This window comes from Protopterus annectens, chromosome 5.part0, assembly GCF_019279795.1.
Source record: "Protopterus annectens isolate FY-2018-M chromosome 5.part0, PAN1.0, whole genome shotgun sequence".
Taxonomy (NCBI): domain Eukaryota; kingdom Metazoa; phylum Chordata; order Ceratodontiformes; family Protopteridae; genus Protopterus; species Protopterus annectens.
Genome location: NC_056735.1, coordinates 5,368,199 through 5,392,163, shown reverse-complemented (window position 1 = coordinate 5,392,163; position 23,965 = coordinate 5,368,199). Strand labels below are relative to the sequence as shown.

Below are 23,965 nucleotides of genomic sequence, written 5' to 3'. Positions count from 1 at the left end.
CAAGTATCAGTTATGCACTGAAAGGCACTGCGACTTTAAAGGTCTGCATTTGGCAAATGAGAACCTAAACACAGAATGACAAACAAATGTGAATTTCTGATCTCACTTTTTTACCTGGTGCTCCTAGTTTGTTTGACATTTCTTCTAAAGTTTCCACCTCCTCTTCCTGTGGGGCATGAATGACCATCACTGTTGAACCCACCATACTTAGTAAGCAGCCAATTTTACCATGCAGATTAAGTCTCTCACTTAGAAAGTATGAAGACAGGACAGCACTATATGGAGGAGACAATGAAAATCGTGAGAATCATAACATTACCCTTTCTAGCAAAATGCCTTTTATTATTTCATGGCAAAACAACTTAACGTGGTCAAAAATGCAAGTACTTCTACAGATTAGCATATGTATGAACATCTGTGTGCTATAAATGGGTACAGAAAGTACAGTACTGTGGTTAGGCAAAAACTATCATCATGCATGCCTTCATTAATCCTGCTACACCCCCCCTCCAAAAAATGCACATCTTGTAAAACTATCTACTCAACAGTGTGTCATCATGCCCTGCTAATACAAACACTTTGCGTGGTTGTTCATTAAACTACAGAAGGGCACATACATAAAACAGAGCTGAAAATTTCAAAACATTTATGTAAAAACTTGGAGAAATGAGGTCTACCAAAGCCAAATTTGAGGTAAATCTGGCCTCAAAAGGACATCCACAATGCATTCTTTAGCTACTTCCACAACCTCAAAGGAAATGCACAATTGTGTGGAGAGCTCATTGTTAATGGTGTCACCTATGCGGAGCCAGAAGATATAGCAAACCTACTGGCACACAAATTAATCTCCAACTTGACCCTCCCTATCAACCTTCCCTCAGGAAATACCATCAAATATCACTCCCCCTGCTATCACTGCAGGTCCTTAATGCTCTCTCTCTAAGGCCAAGAACACTGCATTAGTAAGCACAGACAATATCCCAGGATGTCTTCTAAATAGCATGAAACATGACCCATCAGGCCCTCTGAAATTTCTATTTAACTGTAGCCTCTAAACAGGCTTCATGCCTCGTGAATGGAGAACAGCAAAGTCACCCCTCTGCAAAAGGGTGGGACATCTGTAGACTCGTAAGTCTCACTAGTCTCATATGCAAAGCCATGGAAAGAATTATCATGGAAATGATCAATAATGACATAGGAAAACTCTAGACACTGGACCTAACTCAATTTGTTTTTTGTCAAGGGCAGGTCATGCCTACGCAACCTGGTGGACTTCTTTGATAAGGTCACCAAAGCAATGGATGAAGGCAAAATGGTTCACACTGCCTACCTTGACCTGGCCAAGACATTTGACACATCTCACTCAGGAATTGTAGACAAACTTAAGAGGTTGGGTACAAATCCTTGGGTCACCCTGTGGATAGTCAGCTGGCTCACAGACAAGACCCAGGAAGTTAGAATTGGGGAATTCACCTCTACAAAGAGGCCAGTCACAAGTGGATTCAGGGATTGGTCCTAGGATTGCTTCTTTTTGGCATTTACTTCTCTGAAGTCACAGCCAATGTCAATGCCCTCTGGCTAACTAAATTTGCAGAGGACTGCAAATTACGAGCCATCACTGAATCACCCAAGAACACAAATGCTCTCCAGGAAGGGCTGACAGACAAATAACTGGTGTCAGAGCCATGGACTAAAACTATATGCCAAGAATTGCATGATAGTATCCTTCAGGAAGTCATTCACCCCTGGTAACTACCATACTGAAAACACATCCCTAAGAGTTGACCCAGTACTGAGGGACCTGGGGACACACACAGACAGTAATCTAGCCTTTGACCATCACATGTCAACAGTAGAGAGGAAATCACTGTTGTACAACTTAAAGTTGTGGTACCTAGGTCCAAGGAAGTCACTGTTCCACTGTACTTGGCATTCATCAGATCTAGCATCGAGTACAATGCCCACTTTGGTATGTAAATAACCAGGCATATCCAACAACTGGAATGTCCACAGAGGATCTGCACTGAAAGAAATACAGGGTATAAGTAAAATGTTCTATGCATGCCAACTCACGGCCTTAATGCTGTATTCAGTCTCTTACAAGCATTTGAGGGGAGATCTACGCCTATCACACAAGGCGCTGTCAGACCCCACTTTGATTGACCTCCGGCATATCTGCAAAACAAACAGCATCAGAATTACCCATTCTAAAGACTTAAACCTTGCCTGTGATACAAGCTGTGCTGGAGAGACAGGTATGTATCCCAGAGACTACCCCCCTTCTAAGGAAAAGGCTTCCCCATCTATATGAAGCAGAGTTCCTCCCTAACCCAATTCACGTGTAACTTGGGCAACTGGATGGGGTACAGAAAATTCATCCCTGGTTTGGCACTATGTCTCTAAAGGACACAGGCAGCCTGTAAATGGTTCATCTCCCAGGCCCCTGCTTGTAAATGTTTCATCTCCCAAGCCCCTACTTACACTTATCAAGAGTATGAGAACTTGTCTGAGATTTAGGATGCATGGCTAGGCTTAAAAAGTCCCTTGTGGTCATTAGCCTAGTAAATGCCTGTAAACCTATGAACATATAGGGGAAAATGCTCAGCTATTTTTAATAGTTAAAAGAACAGCTGGCTATGCAATCCTTCATTGCTCTCCCCAAATACTACCCTGTTAGAAACATTTTATTAAATATACTGAGCCAATAAGGTATGCCCTAAAGGATTTTGAACATCTTACAGTTTCTGATACTGATCTGTTCGCCTTGTGTCCTGGCTTGCTCATGAAATATGCATTGAAATCCTTGAATGCATATCCTAATTTGACTTGCTACTTTCATCTACTTAGATTCACATACCCAACAGATGTGATAGGATATATAGTGGGAAAATCGATCAGTATTTTCATCCTTACATACATCTAGCTTGTGAGATACCTGGAAAGATAAAATCTAAAAAGGTACTCAACCTGAACAGTAGATGACTGATTTGTCTTCCAAGTTTTGGCATCAAGTGTGAGTGACATGACTTCTCAAGACGCAGTCTGACTTTTTGCCTTGCAGTAAATACCCTTCCTTCCAGGTTAGGCTACCACACTGTCAATCAAAGAGAGGAAGCCCCACTCACAGACAGCAGCTAACAAGACATTGAAGCTTCAGCCTTGGAAAAAATGATCTGATTATTTCAAATATGGCAGAAACAACATCTGGACCCTACCTAACCCCAGAACAATGAGAAAGTACCATTGTGTAAGTAAACTTACCAGAACAGATGATGTTTGAACAATCACTGCTGCAGTAGCCTTAGCTATATGGGTTACATCCTAAAAGATACAACAGCTGACCTGCTTCCAAAACCTAAGGTCACCTTCCACATGTCCAAAACCATTAATCGGCTCAAACAGAGCTAAAGAAAATGTGGTTTGCACAGCAAGCTCTTCAGAGCTTTCCTGATGCAGAAGAACTTTCATGACAACTGAGAGATAGAAGACAAAACACTCAAATGGTTACAGCTAGGAAAATAGACACAAAGGTCCTCTGGCAAAAAACCTACAAAATAAGGGGGGCTGGAGGGAGTGGCTACTGTAGATGTTCAGATACATGCTGTTATGGTGAGTTTACTTTACACAGGTGTACTGTGTCCATCATGCTGATCTCTGCTGCAGTAGCATTAGCTGCATGGGTAGACTACCATAGCTTAAACTGACTGGCAGGAGGAAGGATATGGGGCCAGGAGCCCTGCAAGAATGGTCCTAGCAAAGCACATCTTAGACCTGGAGAAGGAATCTAGTTTGTACTGCTTTGTAAAGGTACGCACAATGGACCAAGTTGCTGCTTCTAGAATTAAACCCTTTCCAATAAGCCACTGATGAAGCCAAAGCCCTAGCATAATGAGCCTTTGCCCTGCCTGGAATTGCCCTGCTATAGTGGGCATAACAGAAGGTAACAGCATGAGACAACCACTTGGAAACAGTCTTTGAGACAGTTTGTCCCTTCTTACCTTCACAAGGCATGAACTGACCATTTTGGAAAGTTTTAGTTCTGTCAATACACGAGTTGCCTATGAACATTCAAGGTATGGAATATAATTTCTCCCTTGTTTTTAGGCTCAGGAAAGACAGGGAAATGAGACTGCTTGGCTAAAAATATACTGACACCACTTGAGGTATAAAGGATTAGTTAAGAAAACCCTAGAGGAAAATGAGGTAAGGCTGACCCAACATAACAGCTTACAACTCATACTCTTCTTGCAAAAGTCAGATCAGACGACCTGTTTCCCATTTTAAAAATCCCAAATAAGCTTGATGAGCTAGTTCAGAGTTATTTTTCTTCCAAGACAAAAATTAAGATCCCAAGAAGAAGCCACCTGATGTCCAACAGCCTTGGTATGCAACACCCCTTATTTTTACATGTGACTGCACTGAAAGAAGGGGCTCCATGGGCAGACATGCTGAAATGGCCAACAGATGCAACTACGAGTAGAACGTCTTTTCTACTTGCTAATATGATTTTCCTAGTAATAGGTTTTCTTGTCTCCTTTAATAACTGGCAAATGTCCTCAAAAACAGGTGCCTAAAAGCTATTAAGACCATCATCCTTGCAGTTAGTTGATGTTGTGATGAATCCAACCCCCCGCCCCCGACACAGTCTTGTGTGAGTAAATCAGTTTGTAAAGAAACTTTCAGTAATTACCCTATTACTCTTAGAAATTTCCAAAAGAAGGGATTAAAAAGAAGTTATGTACCTACCATGACGTTCCATGTTAGTTGTCTTCATCTCGCCTTTTTTCTTGCTGGTTGTGATCGGAGCCGATCCTCGGCTCCGACTCGGCCATCTTCTATAGCTCGAGAGCCGTTTACTGGCTCGAGGCTACCCTTTATCCCATGATGCCTAGCAATAGCTACGCAGATCTCGTTTGAAATAGCGAACCCCAGACATAGCCAGAGAATAAACCTGTCCAAACAAATAGGTTGAGTATACCTGTCATACTCTCTAAGTCAGTAGAGGAAACAAACCAGAGAACACTCAGCCAGTGAAACCAGAACTCCTCTAGGTCCAATAGAACAGGGGGACGGAGGGTGGGACGCAAGAAAGAAGGCAAGATGAAGACAACCAACATGGAACGTTATGGTAGGTACATAACTTCTTTATGTTAAGTTGTCTGCCTTGCCTTCATTCTTGCTGGTTGGGACAGCGTCCCTAGCACCTACAATCCTAGGCGGCTCACTGGAACAGACTCTTCAGAACAGTGGAACCAAAGTTAGCTCTGCTCCTGGAGACCATATCTAGCTTGTAATGAGAAATAAAGGTATGAGGATTTGCCCACGTGGCAGCTACACAGATAGAATCCATGGGCAACCGAGACTGGAAGGCTACAGAGGTGGCCAAGGACCTAGTAGAATGACCTTTCGGTTTAATAGGTAACTCTTTGTTCCTTAATTGATAAATGAAAGTAATTGTGAGAGATAACCACCCGGATAAGGTCACCTTGGAAACTGGGTGACCTTGTTTGCCTAGAGCATAGGAAAGGAATAGTTGGTCCGACTTCCTTATTTCCTTAGTCCTGTGCAGGTAAAAACGGAATTGTCTATGAACGTCCAATTGGTGTAATTTGTACTCTGCCTTGTTGGTGTGGTTAGGGAAAAACACAGGAAGGTCTATAGATTGGTTTAAATTATTTTCTGAGCAGACGTTTGGAAGAAACGAAGGATTAGTCCTCACAGCAACCCTGTCCTTATGAAAAACCAAGTATGGAGGACGAACACACAGTGTCTGAAGTTCAGAGAAGTGCCTGGCCAAGTAATAGCTACCAGAAAGTGTCTTCCAAGACAGAAACTTAATGGAGCAGGACGCTGCTGGTTCAAAGGGGGGCAGAGTTAAGGAAGTTAGTACCAAATTAAGGTCCCAAGGAGGAGGGAGATCTCTCACTGGAGGCTTAAGAAGAGTAGTCCCTCTCAAAAAAGCTTTACAGAGCTTATGAGACATAATGTTTGAATTTGACAAACCAACATGAAAGTTAGAAATGGCCGCTAATTGAACCCTGATTATAGCAGAAGTGGACCCCGGAATGAAAAAGTTGTGCTAGGAATTCCAGAATTTCATGTACTGGGGTTGAAAAGGTATCTACGTTCCTAGCCTCTGCCCAACAAGAAAAACGTTTCCATTTACTAGCATAAGTTGTTCTGGTTTGGACTTGTGAGAGGAGACAATAATCTCACGTACAGCCGGGGAAATGCTGGGAAGCCTGGCTAAGGTTGGAAGTGGAGCAACCAAGCTGTGAGCTGGAGTGTTTGGAGGGATTGATGCAACCCACCTGATTGATGAATCAGTAGGTCTGGAATCGGATCCAGAGTCCAGGGCTGATTGAAAAGGTAATGGTGCAGGAACGGGAACCATATCTGTCGAGGCCAGTAGGGGGCAACGAGGATCATTTTGCAACCCAATGTTATTGCTTTCTGTATGAGTTTTGGAATCTGGGGAAACGGAGAAAAGGCATAAAGAAGTCCCTGAGGCCAATCGTGGACTAGAGCGTCTCTGGGTGAGTGACCTGGAAGCGGAAGAAGGGATAAGTAGTTGCTGCATTTGCTGTTGAAGGGGGTGGCAAAAAGATTGCAGCAAGGCTGTCCCCATTTGCGTAAGATAAGATCCGCAACTGCCTGATTCAGAGACCACTGATGAGGCATGAGGATAGCTCTGCTGAGCCTGTCCGCTGTGACGCTGGACCTCCCAGGGATGTGCGTCGCAATCAGAAAACGTTGGGAGGAAATCGCCCACTGCCAGAGTCTGCGTGCTTCTCGACACAGGGGGTAGGACCTGTTTCCACCCTGCTTGTTGATGTACCACACCACTGACATTTTGTCTGTTTGATTTGCAATGGTCCCAGAAGGAAGAGAGCTCTGAAGGGCTTGCAACGCTAGCAGCACGGCTCTCATTTCTAGGATGTTTATGTACAGATGGTACTCATGAGGCTGCCAAGTGCCTTGGACTGTCCTGCCCTGATAATGCCCCCTCCCCCCCTTATCAGGGAGGCGTCTGTGGTCACTGTGTCTACTGGAGGGGGCTGAATGAAGGGTCTTGCCCTGAGTCACTAGTGGGGAGACCATCCACCAGGAAAGGTGCCTTTTGCATGCTTCTGTAATCATGATCGTGTGAGACATGGGCAGCTGTTGGAAAGACCACTGTGTGAACAGATGCCACTGAAGGATCCTCATGTGAAAGCGGGCCAGTGGGATTAGAAGAATGGCTCCTGCCATGGAACCCAGAGTTTGAAGGACGAACCTGACTTGGATTCTTTTGCTCTGCATCAGAATTTGTACTTGCTGACGAATTGTAGACACCCTTTCTGGCGGTAGCCTTGCAGACATGTTCCTTGTGTCCAAGTCTGCACCTATGTAGGTGATAGATTGACAGGGCAACAAGGCAGATTTTTCGAAGTTTATTGTAATGCCTAACTGAGAGCAGATTGTGTAGTCCCTGGCTTGAAGAAGTTGATGCCTGGTAGTAGCAGTGAGGAGCCAGTCTAGATATGGAAACACATGGAATCCTTGATGTCTCAGGTGAGCCATGACCACTGCCATACATTTGGTGAACACCCTAGGGGCTGTGGTGAGACCAAAGGGCAGAGCTCTGAACTGGTAATGACTGGCTCCCAGCCGGAAGCGAAGAAATCTCCTGGAGCGCCTGTCCATCTTGATATGGTAGTGTGCGTTCTGAAGATCTATAGAGCACATCCAAATGTCCTGACCCAGAAAGGGTAGAATGGACTGCAGCGTGACCATCCGAAACTTTGTTCTTTGTACAGACCTGTTTAGTCTGCTGAGATCCAAAATCAGTCTCCAGTCCCCTGTCTTTTTTGGTACCAAAAAGAACCTAGAGTAAGTTCCGGATCTGTGCTGGTCTGCCAGGACTTCCTGGATTACTTTTTTCTAGCAGTTTTGAAACTTCTATTACTGCTTGGTCCTTCAGATTGGATGGAACATCTGGAAGGGATTTCCTTGACGGTAAGGGGGGTTGACAGAAGGGAATTTTGTAACCTCCGGATATAACGGACCACACCCATCTGTCTTGTGTTAAATCTTGCCAGGCTTCTGGGTATAGTGAAAGTCTTCCCCAGACTGCCTCCAGAGGTGAGCAGCTGGGCAACCCTTCAGGGATGCTGAAAGGGCTTATCAGAGAAAGATTCTCTGTTGCCCTGGTTCTGCGGACCACCCTCTGCCATGAGGGCAGCGTCTGTTGTTATTGTTTCCCCCCCTGCCCCTGGAGGAAAAATCGCTACGTGTGTCAGGCAAGGCTCCCTGGGATTTTTGGAACCACATTTTGCCACTCTTCTGACCTTTGGGGTACGGTCTAGAAGGAGTGGAAAAACGGACTCCGACAGCAGAGAGTGTCTTGCCTTCTTGCTCACACCTAGTCAAAGTGTCTTTCACCTGTGGTCCAAAAAGAAAGGAACCAAAGGCGGTGTTGGTGAATGATGCTTGAAAGGGTTCCGCAAAATAACACAGCCGCACCCATGCATGCCTCCTAAGGGCCACATCCGTACCTGCGGCTCTACTCACACCATCAGCTGCATAGGAAATGAGCCTCATGGAGGAGTTAACTACAGAATTAAGCGTCGCCAGCTGGTAAGCTACTTCAGCTTGAGCCCCATCAGCTGATGGATCTTGAAGGGCATCTCCGAGCTTTTTAAGGAGATCCCTCTGAAGCCGGGTAAAAGGACATAAGTAGTTCAATGGCCTCATAAAACAGGTCGCTGAAGCGAATATTCGCTTCCCGTATCTGTCCATGGTCTTAGACTCCTTGTTAAGAGGATGGACAGACGAAGAGGTCTCTGCTAACTCTTTTTTGGTGGCTGCTACTACCACCATGGCATCAACAGGAACACCTTTGGTAAGGAACTACTTATCTTGGGGTGCTGTGATGAATTTGCCAGGTCTCCTCATAATTGGTTCCACTGTATCCGGAGTATCCAGAAATACAACCTCATCCTCGGTAGGGGCTAAAGGATTCCAGTTCCCCCTCTGCTTAAGCATTTCTAGGATGTCCGAGAAGGAAACATCTTCAGAGGGGGATCTCGGGGACCCTCCCGATTCAACTAAATCTGTATCAGAAGTGACAGACTCATGGGAGTCAATGTGCTTCCTCTTGCACTTCTTACGAGGGGGCTCCTCCGAATAATCAGGGGAGGCCTCAGAAGAAGAGGAAACACCCAATGGGGTGCCCTGGAGCGCCTGTTCCCTACGCTTGGGGTCTGGAGGAGGAGCAGAGGTTGGCACAGGCACTACAGGGGACGGAGCTGTTGGGGCAGATAGTGGAGCCGATTCCGTGGCCAGCACACACTCATGACATCAAAGGCGTCCCTGCCACGATGCAGAGAAAGCTCCGGTTCCGAGGAAATCAGAGTCTTTCTCAGCATAGAGTGAGATGGCTCTGAGGCCGATGTAGGAGCAGAGCTCACCTGCACCGGGGGAGAACAGGGTCAGACAAGAGTCCGATGCCACTTGCCCCCTCGGAGCCGAAGACGGAGCCCCGGTGCCTAGATCCCTCGGACAGCACCACCGAGGGGATCGGAGCAGACGATGGAACCGAAGGAGATAGAGTTATCGGAGCAGATGGTTCCACTACTCAAACCCCAACGAACTCCGGCTCCAAACTCAATGGAGTCGGAGGAGGAACATCGATAGAAGTGGACGGAGCAGACACCTGTTGACGAGGGCTGGACAACATCTTGGCAAGTGCCTGCGACTTTGGCAACCTACTGACCACTCTCTCCACATCGTGATCAGACAGCCTAGAGGATCGAGAGGAGTGAGAGGATCTGTGACCGCGCTCACTCTGAAGCAAGGGAGACTGAGGAGCCGAATGTACAGATTCCAATGAAGGGGACCTCAGACTCTTGTGGCTCCGTGAAGGCTCCAATGTTTCTGATGGAGCCGATGAGACTATCGGTGCCAGCCGGAACCGAAGTAGAAGGTAGAGTCTGAACAGAGGACGGCTCCGAACTTGGAGCCGACTGCTTGGTAGATTTAGGCGATTTCACAGGCTGAGAGGTCTTGGCCGGTGAATCCTGGGGCTTTAAAAGACCCCTAAGAATAAGCTTATTCTTACACTCCTGCAGGACTCTTGGACTAAATGCATGGCAGATAGAACAAGAGTCCTGCAGGTGCACAGCGCCTAAACAAGACGCAAGAAGTGTGCCCATCTGTCAGAGACATTTTCTGACAGCACGAGTCACACTTCTTGAATCCATACACTTTGGATTCCTTTGACATCCTGAAAGAAGGAAACAACAAATACCACAACAGCTACCAAAGCAAAATACAGTCTAAACAAAAAACACACTGTACTACAAGGCTATAGCTAAAGGATTTTTTGTGCAAGTAGGAAAGCCTCTAACTTAAACGGCTAACCTATGAAAGAAAGGTAGAAGGAAAGCCTTTAACCTAAACGGCTAACCTGACAAGAAGAGGATGGGGGGGGGGGGACTCTCCAAGTTAAACGAGTTCTACAAGAAAGGAAGGAATACTACAACTAAACACTAGCTATCACAAAAAACAAGACTAAACGTTAACAATAAAACAATAAAAAAATATATTTCTAGTGTAAGAAAGTTACTAAAAAACTTTATATGAGCCTGAGCCAGAAAAACGACACCTCGCAGTTGAAGCGGCAAACGAGATCTGGGTAGCTATCGCTAGGCATCATGGGATAAGGGGTAGCCTCGAGCCAGTAAACAGCTCTCGAGTTATAGAAGATGGCCGAGTCGGAGCAGAGGATCGGCTCCGATCCCAACCAGCAAGAATGAAGGCGAGATGGACAACTTAACATCCACTTTTTCCCTGGACCTTTCTTCTGAATCTCGACAATGACCCAAAAATAATACCAATGGAATAGAAAATCAAAAGCATACAAGAGCATGCCTGTGAAAGTAAAAGACATCTTACAAAGCGGCCTGGAAAAAAAGAAGTTATGTACTCACCATAACGGTCCATGTGAGTTGTTCCATCTCACCTTCATTAATCACTGATGGGTTCGGAGCCAATCCTCGGCTCCGACACGGCCAACTAGCAAGCTCAAAGTTCTCCAGTAGCTTGAGACCCCACCCCTTATCCCATAACGCTCTGCTGGAAATACCTCTGATCTTGTTTGCTGCGTACCATATAGTAGTACAATAATTACTCTGCCTAGGAATGAATACACATTGAAAAACCGGGATGAAGACAGCCTTCCAGGTCAACTGCCAGCCAGGAGGGGGGGGAAGAAGGGAGGGACGTGAGAATGAAGGCGAGATGGAACAACTCGCATGGAATGTTATGGTGAGTACATAACTTCTTTATGTGAAGTTGTTCAATCTCACCATTCATTCATCACTGATGGGTAGCGTCCCTAGCACCATGATCTTGGGTGGCGCACAGAAGTACACTCTTCAGAACCGTGGAAGCAAAAGAAGCTTTGTCCCTGGAGGACTTATCCACTTCGGATAACATCTGTGCAGCAGCCACATGGTCTAAACCTCACACTTTTATAACTCATTACAAAGGTAACTTGGCTTGAAAGGCTGAAGAGGTAAAAACTGCACTGGTTGAATGAGCCTTTACCTTACTAGGCAAGGGCATATTATGACAAGCAGATGTGTAGGTGATACAATACGACAGCCACTTAGACAGGGTTGTTTTAGCAACTGGTTTACCTTTGCTGGCCTCAGAAAAAGACACAAAGAGCTGATCTGATTACCCAATGTCTTTTGTTCTGTCCAAATAAAATCTAAGCTGTCTATGAAAATAGAGTTTATGCAACATATATTCCAATTTGTTGGTATGATTAGGGAAGAAAACGGGGAACTCAATGACTTGATTAATGATAATCTCAGAACATGCTTTGGACAAAAAGAATGGATTTGTCCTGAGAGATGCTCTGCCAGCATGGAAGACCATGTAAGGGGGCTTGATGGATAGGGCTTGGAGCTCGGACACTCTACGGGCTGAAGTGATTGCTACCAAGAAGATAGTTTTCCATGACAAAAAATTTTAGTTCACAAGATGATGCAGGCTTAAAAGGAGGAAGAATGACACGTGATAACATAAAATTCAAATTCCAGGGGGAATAAGGTGTCTTCACTGGAGGTCTTATGTGAAAGGAATTTTTTAGAAAAGCCTTAGACAACTGGTGAGCCATAACATTCAAACCATCAATTCCTAGGTGAAAATTAGATATAGCAGCTAATTGCATTCACACCGTAGCCGCCGCTGCTCCTTTGTTGAAGATTTCTGTGAATAATTTTAAGATAGAAGACAATGACACGATAAGGGTCAATGTTGTGGGAAGAAGCCCAAATGGAAAATCTCTTCCACTTACTATGATACAATTTTCTGGTGGAAGGTTCATGGGAAGCTAACAAAATCTGACTAGTGTCATGGGAAAGATTATAGAGCCTGGCTATGCAGGGAATTGGAGCAGCCAAGCGGTTAGCTTCAGTGTCTGCAATGATGGGTGAAGATCCCCTGACGGATGTGTCAACAAGTCCGGAACTGTGTCCAGGATCCATGGATCTTCCAGAATATGGTGGTCAAGAAACAGGAACCAAATCTGCAGAGGCCAATGAGGGGCTATAAGGATGATCGTCCATCCCAGCGACTTTGTTTTCTGTAAGAATTTGGGTATCAGGGGAATTGCTGGAAATGCAGAGAGGAGACCCAGGGGCCAATCGTGGACAACAGCATCTCTCGGGGAGTGACCTGGCATGGGAATCAGGGCAAAATAGTTTCTGCATTTGTAGTTGATGTGACTGGTGAAGAGGTCGCAGGAAGGCTGGCCCCATTTGCGGAAGATCCTGTCCGCAATCACTTGTTTGTGGGACCATTCGTGGGGCAATAAGATTGCTCTGCTCAGTCTGTCCGCTATGACGTTGGATTTGCCTGGGATGTGCGTTGCCAACAAAGTGCTGGGATGACAGTGCCCACTGCCATCCTCTTGAGGTCTTCTCGGCAAAGGGAATAAGACTTGGTCCCGCCTTGTTTGTTCAGATACCAGACAGATGACATGTCCGTCTGTATTGCAACTGTCCCTAGAGGAAGAGAGTCTGGACAGTATTGCAGTGCTAGAAGTACTGCTCTCATCTCCAGGACATTGATATGCAGATGCGATTCTTGGTCTGTCCATGTGCCTTGGGGAGTCTTTCCCTGAAAAAGCCCCCCCCCCACCATATTAGGGAAGTGTCCGTGGTCACAGTGGCAACTGCAGGGGGGAGCATGAAAGGACGTCCTATTGTGACATGAAGAGACGTCAACCACCACTGAAGATCCTTCTTGCAGGAATTTGTTATCAGGATCATGTGACTCATTGGAAGTTCTTGGTAAGACCATTGTGTGAATAGAAGCCATTGAAGGATTCTCATATGCATCCTTGCTAATGGGATTGTTAAAATAGCTGCTGCCATCAAGCCTAGAACTTTTAATACCTCTGCTGCTGGTGCTCTGTTCTTTGATATCAGGGACATGATGTGTTGGCATAGAATAGAAATTCTTTCTGGTGGAAGACAGAGTGGTGGTTGACGTGTCTAGTTCTGTCCCTATAAAAACGATATGCTGTGATTGAGACAAGGCAGACTTTTCGCAGTTGACTGTAATGCCTAGCCGATCTCAGAGTGTCAGAGTAGCCTCTCTCGCTTGAAGAAGTTGATGCCTGGTGGTGGAGGTAAGGGGCCAATCATCTAGATACGGTAACACTTGGAATCCTAGATGCCTCAGGTGAGCTGACTACTGCCATGCACGTGGTGAACACTCTGGGGGCTGTAGTGAGACTAAAGGGCAGAGCTCGGAACTGATAATGATTGGCTCCCAGGCGGAAACACAGGTGATCTCTGAATGGTCTGGCCATCTTTATGTGGTAGTACGCATCCTTGACATCGATCGAGCACATCCAACTGTCCTTCCCCAAGAACAGGAGGTATGGACTGTAACGTGACCATTCGGAATTTCTCTTTTTTCATAAATTGGTCGAGTCTGCTGAGATCCAAAATGGGTCTCCAGTCCCCCGTTTTCTTTGGAATCAAAAAGAACCTTGAGTAAGTTCCGAATCTTGTCTGGTCTTCTGGGACTGGCTGGATGGCTCTTTTTCCAGCTATCACCATACCTCTATTGCTGCTTGTCCTATGTGACTGGGTGGAATGTCCAGGATTTTTGAAATGGGAAGAGGCTGGGTGGAGAACGGCATGAAATACCCTCTGGAAATTATACTTTGTACCCAACTGTCGTTTGTTATATTTAGCCAGGCTTTGGGGTACAATAAGCGACCCCCGACTGCCTCCAGAGTAGGACAGCCGGGCCTCCCTTCAGGAGCGCTGGTAGAATTGACCAGAGAAGTGATCTCAGTCACCCTGGTGTTGTGGACCCCCCCTCTGCCGTGAGGGCGGCGTCTTCCATTGAAACCCTCTCCTCTGCCTCTGGAGGGCGGGGGGGGGGGGTGTCCACATGCGTCTTGAAAGGCTCCTTGGGCTTTCCGGAACCACATCTTTCCTCCCCTCCAACCTTTGGGAAAGGGTCAAGTGGGGGGTGTAAAAATGGACTCCGACGGCAGACAGAGTCTATCCTTCTTGCTCACACCTGGTCAAAGTCTCCTTCACCTTTGACCAAAACAAAGATGAGCCGTCAAATAGGATATTAGTAAAGGAAGAACTGAAGGGTTCCGCGAAGGAACAGAGTCGCATCCAGGCATGCCTACAAAGAGTAATGCCTGTACCTGCAGCTCTACTCGAACCATCAGCTGCGTACTACATAAGACGCATGGACGAGCTGACTATCGAATTCAGGGTAGAGAGCAGAGTGGCAATCTTATCAGATACACTCGAAGAATGTACCTGAAGAGCATCTCCCAGCTCCTTAAGGAGATCTCTCTGCAGTCTGGTAAAATGTGTCAAGTAGTTCAGTGATTTGAGTGAGAAAGTCGCTGAACTGAACAGTTCGTTATGTACTCACCATAACGATCGAAGTATGTGGTCCATCTTGCCTACACTCATTACTGATGGGTTTGGAGCCGATAATCGACTCCGACTCTGCCGACTATTTTCTAGCACGAAGTCTCTAATTGGCTGGGCTAACTGGTATCCCAGGATGCACCTCGCCCAAACCCCCAGATCTTGTTTGCATACATCGCAATCACTCTACACAGAGCAATCTCACTAAGAGGAATATCATCCACCAGAGAAGGAATAAACCGATTCTGAAGGGTCTCAGAGCAATTTTCCTCCAAATCCTTCAGGCAGGGGGCAGGTGGGAGGGTACGTAAGAATGTAGGTGAGATGGACCACATACATCGATCGTTATGGTGAGTACATAACTAACTGATGTTATGTGGTCCTATCTCGCCTACATTCACTACTGATGGGAAAGCGTCCTTAGCACCTCTAATCCGGGAGGCTCATAGGAAAATACTCCTGAGAACCATGGAACCAAAGAAAGCCCGACGTATAGACACCACATCCAGCTTGTAAAGAGAGATAAAGGTGTGGTGAGAAGCCCAGGTGCACAAATGTCGTCCAAGGAAAGCCTGGCATGATATGCTACTGAAGTAGAGACTGCCCTGGTGGAATGAGCCTTAACTGGGAAGGGTAAATTTCTGCCTGCTGATGAGTAAATAAAGGAAAAGCAATCCTTGATCCACTTGGAAATTGTGCACTTGGAAACGGAGCTACCCGTTCTATTCTCCGAAAAGGACACAAACAATTGATCCGATTTTCTTACATGTTTCGTCCTGTGTAAATAGAACCTTAGTTGTCTATGCACATCCAACTGATGAAATTTGAACTCTGCTTTGTTGGAGAAGTTGGGGAAAAAACACAGGTAGCTCAATGGATTGGTGGAGGTTAAATGTAGAAGACACTTTAGGGAGGAAAGACGGATTAAGTCTCGAGGATACCCTGTCCTTATGGAATATCAAATACGGGGGCCTAATGGACAATGCTTGAAGTTCTGATACTCTTCTGGCCAAGTGATGGCCACCAAAATGCCGTCTTCCAGGATAAGAAATTTAGTTTGCAAGTGGCAGCTGGCTCAAAGGGCGGAGAAGTGATGGCTTGCAATACCAGATTTAAATCCCATGGCATGACAGGTTCTGAGACAGGACGGCGCAGTAACCAGGTCCCTTTCAAAAAGGCCTTGCAAAGTTTAAGGCCCATAAGAGCGGGTTCATAGGATACATGGAAGTTAGGAATGGCCGCCAGCTGCACCTTAATGGTCGAGGAGCAGAGCCCTGTCGGAAGAGCATAGCCAAAAGTCTAAGACTGCCGATATAGGGGCTGTGAAAGGGTCCAGGCCTTGGGCCTGAGCCCAGATGGAAAATCTCTTCCATTTGCTAGAGTAAATTCTTCTGGTGGAGGACTTGTGAGACGACGATAGGATGTGCACCACCTCAGGTGAGAGGGAATGTAGTCTAACTATTGATGAAAGTGGAGCAGCCAGGCTGTCAACCTGAGGGGCTGTAGTGAGGGGTGGAGCTGTCCCGACATACGAGTCAATAGGTCTGGCACTGGCTCCAGAGTGTGAAAAGCAGAAACCTGATCTCAACGCAATGTGGTTAAAATACTGAGCGGTTGCTGTTAAACAGGTTTTTCAAGTCCACAATTCAAAAAAGTTCTCGGCAGCCGTAGCAAAAGTAAAAACTCTTCTTTATTGTAATAGATATAGCTGAAGGGTAAGCGCTTTCGCGTGGTCACAGCCACGCTTCATCAGACAAATAAAAGTTCTATAATACAGTGCTTATATACAACTTAAATTGCTTAGATTGAAACCAAACCCTATATAAATGGGTGTCTCATTAACCATTTAAAGTGGCAATGCATAGCTTCCAAAATCAAATAACAAACTGTTATAAGCGATGCTATGATGTTGAATACAAGTTCTAAAACAATGAATTTTTGCACATAACTCATGTTGCAGTTTGCAAATTAAATACAAATCCATATATATATATATATATAATGAATTAAACTAAAGAACAGTCATGAACCTTAACGTATTTCTATTAAGACTCTGTGCTTGAATAAATAAAAACAATGCAAACGCTGCACTACTGAAATTGACAAGTATAGTTCTAAAAAGACTTGTATACAATTCTCAGTGCATCTAAATGAATATGTAGGCATTTAGACCTTTATAGAACTTAGTATAGTTCAACAATTGGTCCATATTTAGACGAAAGGCAAAGAGAACTTTGCGTATCAAAATGTTAATAAAAATAATACTGAATAAACATTTATGCAATTACCAACGTGACTAGAGCTTACATTTATTTATCGCAAATTATTTAAAATATATATTAAATTATATATATAGTAAATAAAGCAAACTGTCATGGAACTTGTTATAAATCAACTATTGTATTGTATTTAAATGAATGGAAATAGTAAAGCACTGTGTAGCTGAAACCTGACAGCTGACAGATATAGCCCTGAAAGAACTTATTTGGTTAGCAATATAACTAAACAGACAAGTAAACATTAAAAAACTTGACATAGTTCAACAGGTGATTCTTGCTTAGAAAAAGGGCAAAAAGCACAATAAGAAAGAACAATAAAAAACAATAAAAAATATAATGAAAACTTTAGACATTAAAGTGCTGATGGATATAACACTATATAAGCGTTTAAATGGTTGCCATCGTAACCAAAGCATATATTCATTTAATATAGCTTATTCATAGTAACTATTAAAACTGTATAAAATGTTCACTAAATTATTATAAACCATTTCTAAAAATATATATATATATATATTGATAGTTAAAACTTTTGTATATACATAATGAGTGTGAGTTCTGTCGATGTCTATTTAAAACCCAAGTAAAGTCAAAAAAATTTTTTATTAAAAAAATTTTTTATATATATGCTTGAATAAGTCTTACTATAAAGGTATATTATTAAGACATCAGAGAATGGAACTCGAAACTCAAATCAAGTGACATATAACTTTTTAAAATATATCTCAGTTTAAATAGAGCCCAAAACAAACTCTATTGAAATGTACTAATAGCTTGAAGCATAAACGTACCTAATGGTGCACAAATAACTATAAAGTTGAAAAATGTATAGCAATGCTAAAAATGTAATGCTAAGGAATAAGACCATACAGTTAAAAATGCATAGGTAAATAAATAAATAAATAAATAAATAAATGAATTTTATATCATAGTATTTTCATTGCTTTAAAGCTAATAAACAAAATCTATTTAGGTAAAAATAAGTGATTTAAATTAATATAACATAGCTCCAGGTATATAACTATGTATTAAAGCAGATAGATAATTTAATATAAACTTGATTAAATATATTATTTACCTATAAAATGCAAATGAAATATTATAAAGATATATGTTAGAGAAAAGAAAAGCCCGACTTATAGACACCACATCCAGCTTGTAAAGAGAGATAAAGGTGTGGTGAGAAGCCCAGGTGCACAAATGTCGTCCAAGGAAAGCCTGGCATGATATGCTACTGAAGTAGAGACTGCCCTGGTGGAATGAGCCTTAACTGGGAAGGGTAAATTTCTGCCTGCTGATGAGTAAATAAAGGAAAAGCAATCCTTGATCCACTTGGAAATTGTGCACTTGGAAACGGAGCTACCCGTTCTATTCTCCGAAAAGGACACAAACAATTGATCCGATTTTCTTACATGTTTCGTCCTGTGTAAATAGAACCTTAGTTGTCTATGCACATCCAACTGATGAAATTTGAACTCTGCTTTGTTGGAGAAGTTGGGGAAAAAACACAGGTAGCTCAATGGATTGGTGGAGGTTAAATGTAGAAGACACTTTAGGGAGGAAAGACGGATTAAGTCTCGAGGATACCCTGTCCTTATGGAATATCAAATACGGGGGCCTAATGGACAATGCTTGAAGTTCTGATACTCTTCTGGCCGAAGTGATGGCCACCAAAAATGCCGTCTTCCAGGATAAGAAATTTAGTTTGCAAGTGGCAGCTGGCTCAAAGGGCGGAGAAGTGATGGCTTGCAATACCAGATTTAAATCCCATGGCATGACAGGTTCTGAGACAGGACGGCGCAGTAACCAGGTCCCTTTCAAAAAGGCCTTGCAAAGTTTAAGGCCCATAAGAGCGGGTTCATAGGATACATGGAAGTTAGGAATGGCCGCCAGCTGCACCTTAATGGTCGAGGGAGCAGAGCCCTGTCGGAAGAGCATAGCCAAAAAGTCTAAGACTGCCGATATAGGGGCTGTGAAAGGGTCCAGGCCTTGGGCCTGAGCCCAGATGGAAAATCTCTTCCATTTGCTAGAGTAAATTCTTCTGGTGGAGGACTTGTGAGACGACGATAGGATGTGCACCACCTCAGGTGAGAGGGAATGTAGTCTAACTATTGATGAAAGTGGAGCAGCCAGGCTGTCAACCTGAGGGGCTGTAGTGAGGGGTGGAGCTGTCCCGACATACGAGTCAATAGGTCTGGCACTGGCTCCAGAGTCCAAGGACCGTTTACTGTGTACCGCTGAAGGAAGGGAAACCAGACCTGGCGGGGCCAGTGTGGAGCAATTAGAATCATCTTGCTTCCCAAGTAAATGGCTTTCTGAATCACTCTTGGAAACAGAGTAAAGGCATAGAGCAGACCGGAAGGCCAACCGTGGACTAGAGCATCCCTGGGTGACTCCCCCTGAGGGGGGATCAGAGTGAAGTAGTTGCTGCATTTGGCATTGAGGGGACTGGCAAAGAGAATGTAGCAAGGCTGACCCCACCTTTTGAAGATCCGAGTCGCAACTCGGTTGTTCAGAGACCACTCGTAAGGCATCAGAATAGCTCTGCTTAGCCTGTCTATCACTTTGGATTTTCCCGGAATGTGCATTGCCACTAGAAACCGTTGGGAAGACACTGCCCAATTCCACACTCTCATGGCCTCTCTGCAAAGGGGGTAAGACTTGGTTCCCCCTTGCTTGTTCAGGTACCAAACAAATGACATGTTGTCTGAGTGAATAGCAATCGTTCCCCGGGGAAGAGAGCTCTGGAGTGCTTGCAACGCTAGCAGCACTGCTCTCATCTCTAGGACATTGATGTGTAAGTGTACCTCGTGATCCTGCCACGTGCCTTGGACCGTTCTGCCCAGATAATGCCCCCCCCCTATCTGGGAAGCGTCCGTGGTCACTGTGGCAGCAGGAGACAGGGGAACTAAATTCTTCCCCTTGTCCAGGTTGGAGGAACATAGCCACCAAAGGAGATCCTGTCTGCATTGCTCTGTGAGGAGAATTGGGTGAGGGAGGAAATTTTTGAAAGGACCACTGGACTGAAAGGAGCCACTGGAGGATCCGCATGTGTAGCCTGGCTAAGGGTACTAGCATGATGGTCACCGCCATGGATCCCAATAGCTGAAGAACTAACCTGGCTTGGACCTTCCTCTGGGGCAATAGAGCTGGACCTGAGATTGCAACACTGCTATCCCTTTCTGTAGGTAGAAAGGCCCTCATTTGAACAGAGTCCAGCACTGCGCCTATAAATACAACACGCTGTGAGGGCAGCAAGGCAGATTTTTCTCAGTTTAATGCAATTCCTAGCCTTTGGCAAAGGGTTATGGTAGCTTCCCTGGCTTGAATGAGTAGATGCCTGGTGGGGGCGGTAAGGAGCCAATCATCCAGGTAAGGAAACACCTGGAATCCTAGACGTCTCAGGTGAGCTGTCACCACTGCCAAGCACTTGGTAAACACCCTGGGGGCTGTAGTGAGACCAAAGGGCAGGGCTTGAAAAGTACAGTTTTGTACCTACCATAAATGTAGATGTCCGATAGATATGCAACTGCAGTCATAACATATGGGTTGTCCTGCCTCAGGCAGCCCTCGGTCGGCCGGATTCCAAAGTCTGGGTCCGACGTCGGCTGATGTCGCATTTCTCTCAGACGTCAGAGCGGCTGGAGTATATAAGTATCAGCCGACGCCATCTTCTACAGTGTTTCTTGCCCCAGATGCCAGGTGCCCTCCAAGGATGGCTAAAATCAAATTTGTAAAACAAAAATAGGTTTCCAGACAAATAAGTAAGCAATAAACAGATGCACCATAACAGATATCCCCAGCTAAGAATAACAGAGAAAGGAGTGGACCCAAGGCATAGAGGGGAAGGAGGTAGGGAAAACCCGACTGCAGTTGCATATCTATCAGACATCTACATTTATGGTAGGTACAAAACTGTACTATGTCCTTCAAGAATGCAACTGCAGTCATAACATATGGGTTGAATACCATAGCTTAGCTGGGGGAGGTGGTATGCTCTAGGAAAAGGACGGTGTAGCTAGCAATCCCTGCAGGACTGCCAAAGCAAAGCCTGCTCTGGATCTGGAAAATAAAGGGAGGTTGTAGTGTTTGGAAAATGTATGCACGGAGCTCCATGTAGCAGCTTCTAGAATATCCTTTGTAGGCACCCCTCTTAAGAAGGCTGTGGAGGTGGCTGTAGCTCTGGTAGAGTGTGGTCTGATATTGGCTGGCACACTTTCCATGGAAGGAATAACAATATCTGATGCAATGTCCAATCCATTTTGAAATTGTCTGTTTGGAAATTGCTTTTCCCTGTACTCCAGGAGCGTAAGCTACAAATAGCTGGTTGGACTTCCTACTGATCTTGGTTCTGTCTAGATAGTAGCGAAGTTGTCTATGTATGTCCAAGGTATGCAACAGTCTTTCCCCTTTGTTTTCAGGATTGGGGAAGAAAGTAGGCAGGTGAATTGCCTGATTTAGAGACCCTAGATACCACTTTTGGCAGAAAGGAAGGATTGGTTTGTAAGGAGACCCTGTCTCGGTGGAAGATTATGAAGGGTGGTATTGCCATTAGTGCCTGTAATTCTGAAACCCTTCTAGCTGAGGTAATGGCCAGCAGGAAAGCTGTCTTCCAGGACAGAAATTGTAAATCCGCTGAAGCTGCTGGCTCGAAAGAGGGTAGAGTCAATTTTTCTAACACAAAATTGAGATCCCAAGCTGGTACTGGTGCCTTTCTTGGAGGTTTTATATTCTTGATCCCTCTAAGAAATTGCCTTAGCAAAGAATGTGAGAACACAGGTGGGTCAGTGTTGTATCTAGCTGAGATAGCTGAAGCATGTATTTTTATGGAAGAGTATGAAAGTCCCTTATTTAGCAATTCTGCCAAGTACTCCAGAATGAGTGGAATGCTCAGTACTGATGCATCTTGACCCTTGTTGGTATTCCAAATGCTGAAGCGCTTCCATTTGGCTGAGTAAGCCCTACTGGTGGATGGTCTGCGGGCTTCTGTTAGTAACCACTGAACTTCCTTGTAGAGAGATAAATTGAGGTTATTTATGTGATCTTCCAAGCTGTTAGCTGTAGAGTCTGGAGGTTGGGATGAGCTGTCCTGAAGTTGTGTTGAGTCAACAGTTGAGGCCATTTGGGAAGGGCCCACGGTTTGTTGTGACATATGCTCCGTAGTAGTGGGTACCAGTGTTGTCTCGGCCAGTTCGGAGCTATTAGGATTCCCTTTGGCTGCTCTGCTTTGATCTTTAGTAACACTGTGGTCATCAGTGGCAGAGGTGGAAATGCATAGATGACTAGGGAGCTCCAGTTGAATGAGAGATCATCTATCTTCCATGCTTGTGGATGATTTGTCCTTGAGCAGAACTTTTGTAGCTGATGATTGAGTTGGGAGGCAAATAGGTCTACGTCTGGCCTGCCCCATGCCGAGGTTAGTTGTGCAAAGATGTCTGGATGTAACCTCCATTCGTGTGGGTCTAGGAAATTCCTGCTTAGACTGTCCGCCAGAACATTGTCTCTGCCTGGAACAAATTGGGACTGTAGCTGTATGTTCAGACTCAGTGATTTTTCCCAAAGATTCATTGTTAGCCTGCAAAGGGGGTAAGAGTGAGTACCTCCCTGCTTGTTTATGTACCACATCACAGTGGTGTTGTCTGTCCTTATTAGAAGGTGGCCTTGATGAAGTTGATGTCCAAAGGCCTCGATGGCATGCATTACTGCCAGCATTTCTTTTTGGTTGATATGCAGATGTTCTTCCTTTGGGTTCCATTGCCCTTGAATACATCTGCCGTCCATGTGCGCCCCCCATCCATGGTCTGAGGCGTCTGTGGTAATGGTCTGTGTTGTCTGAGGTTTTTTGAACGGCATGCCTGTGTTTGACTGACTTGCTGAGGCCCACCATAGAAATTCCTTTTGTAGACATGGAATGAGTGGGATAATTGCTTCTAGGTTGTTGTTGTGCTGAGACCATAGGCTCTTTAGATACCATTGAAGTTTTCTCATGTGTAGTCTTGCTAGTGGGACCAGGAGAATGCAAGATGCCATGAACCCCAGGGCCTGTAGGAATCTCCTTGCAGTCATCTGGGAGAGGTTTGCTAAACTTTTGAAGTAATGAGTTAACTGCTCTTGCTCGTCTTCTGTCAAGTAGGCCATTTGAGAGGCTGTGTCTAGTTTGGCTCCTAAAAAAGTTATTTGCTGGGATGGTAGAAGTCTTGACTTTTGAAAGTTGACTGTGTATCCCAAAGCCTGTAGCAAGTGTATGACATAATTCAAGTTTTTTGTCAAGGTTAGTTTGTTGTCCGCTTGTATGAGGCAATCATCCAGGTAGGGGTAGATTTGAATCCCCTGGAGTCTGCAATGAGCAATTACTGATGCCAGGCATTTCGTGAATACACTGGGCGCAGTAGATAAGCCAAAAGGCAATGCTGAGAATTGATAATGCTCTGGCCCTGCAAGAAATCTGAGGTATCTTCTGCAGCTGTGTCTGATAGGGACATGCAGGTATGCCTCCTTGAGGTCCAGAGTAATCAGCCAAGACCCCTTGCCCAGCATGGGAAGGAGCTGCTGTAAGGTCAGCATTTTGAACTTTGGTACTATGAGAAAAGTGTTTAAAGCGGACAAGTCCAGTATCGGTCTCCATTGATTTTGTTTTCTTGGAACAAGGAACAGTCTTGAGTAAAACCCCTGACCTTGTTCTTGTTGAGGCACTTTTTCTATTGCTTTGATCTGAGCCAG

At 44.8% G+C, this 23,965-nt stretch overlaps 1 protein-coding gene across 2 annotated transcripts in view; it reads right to left on the bottom strand.

Moving 5' to 3' along the window:
* NIPA2 (NIPA magnesium transporter 2) overlaps window positions 1-23,965 on the bottom strand; it is a 276,819-nt gene that overhangs the window by 56,977 nt on the left and 195,877 nt on the right. For both annotated transcript variants that reach the window (XM_044072060.1, XM_044072061.1), the window contains one exon: window positions 115-275. In XM_044072060.1, coding sequence (XP_043927995.1) covers window positions 115-275 — 161 coding nt within the window. The remainder of the gene's footprint in view (window positions 1-114; window positions 276-23,965) is intronic.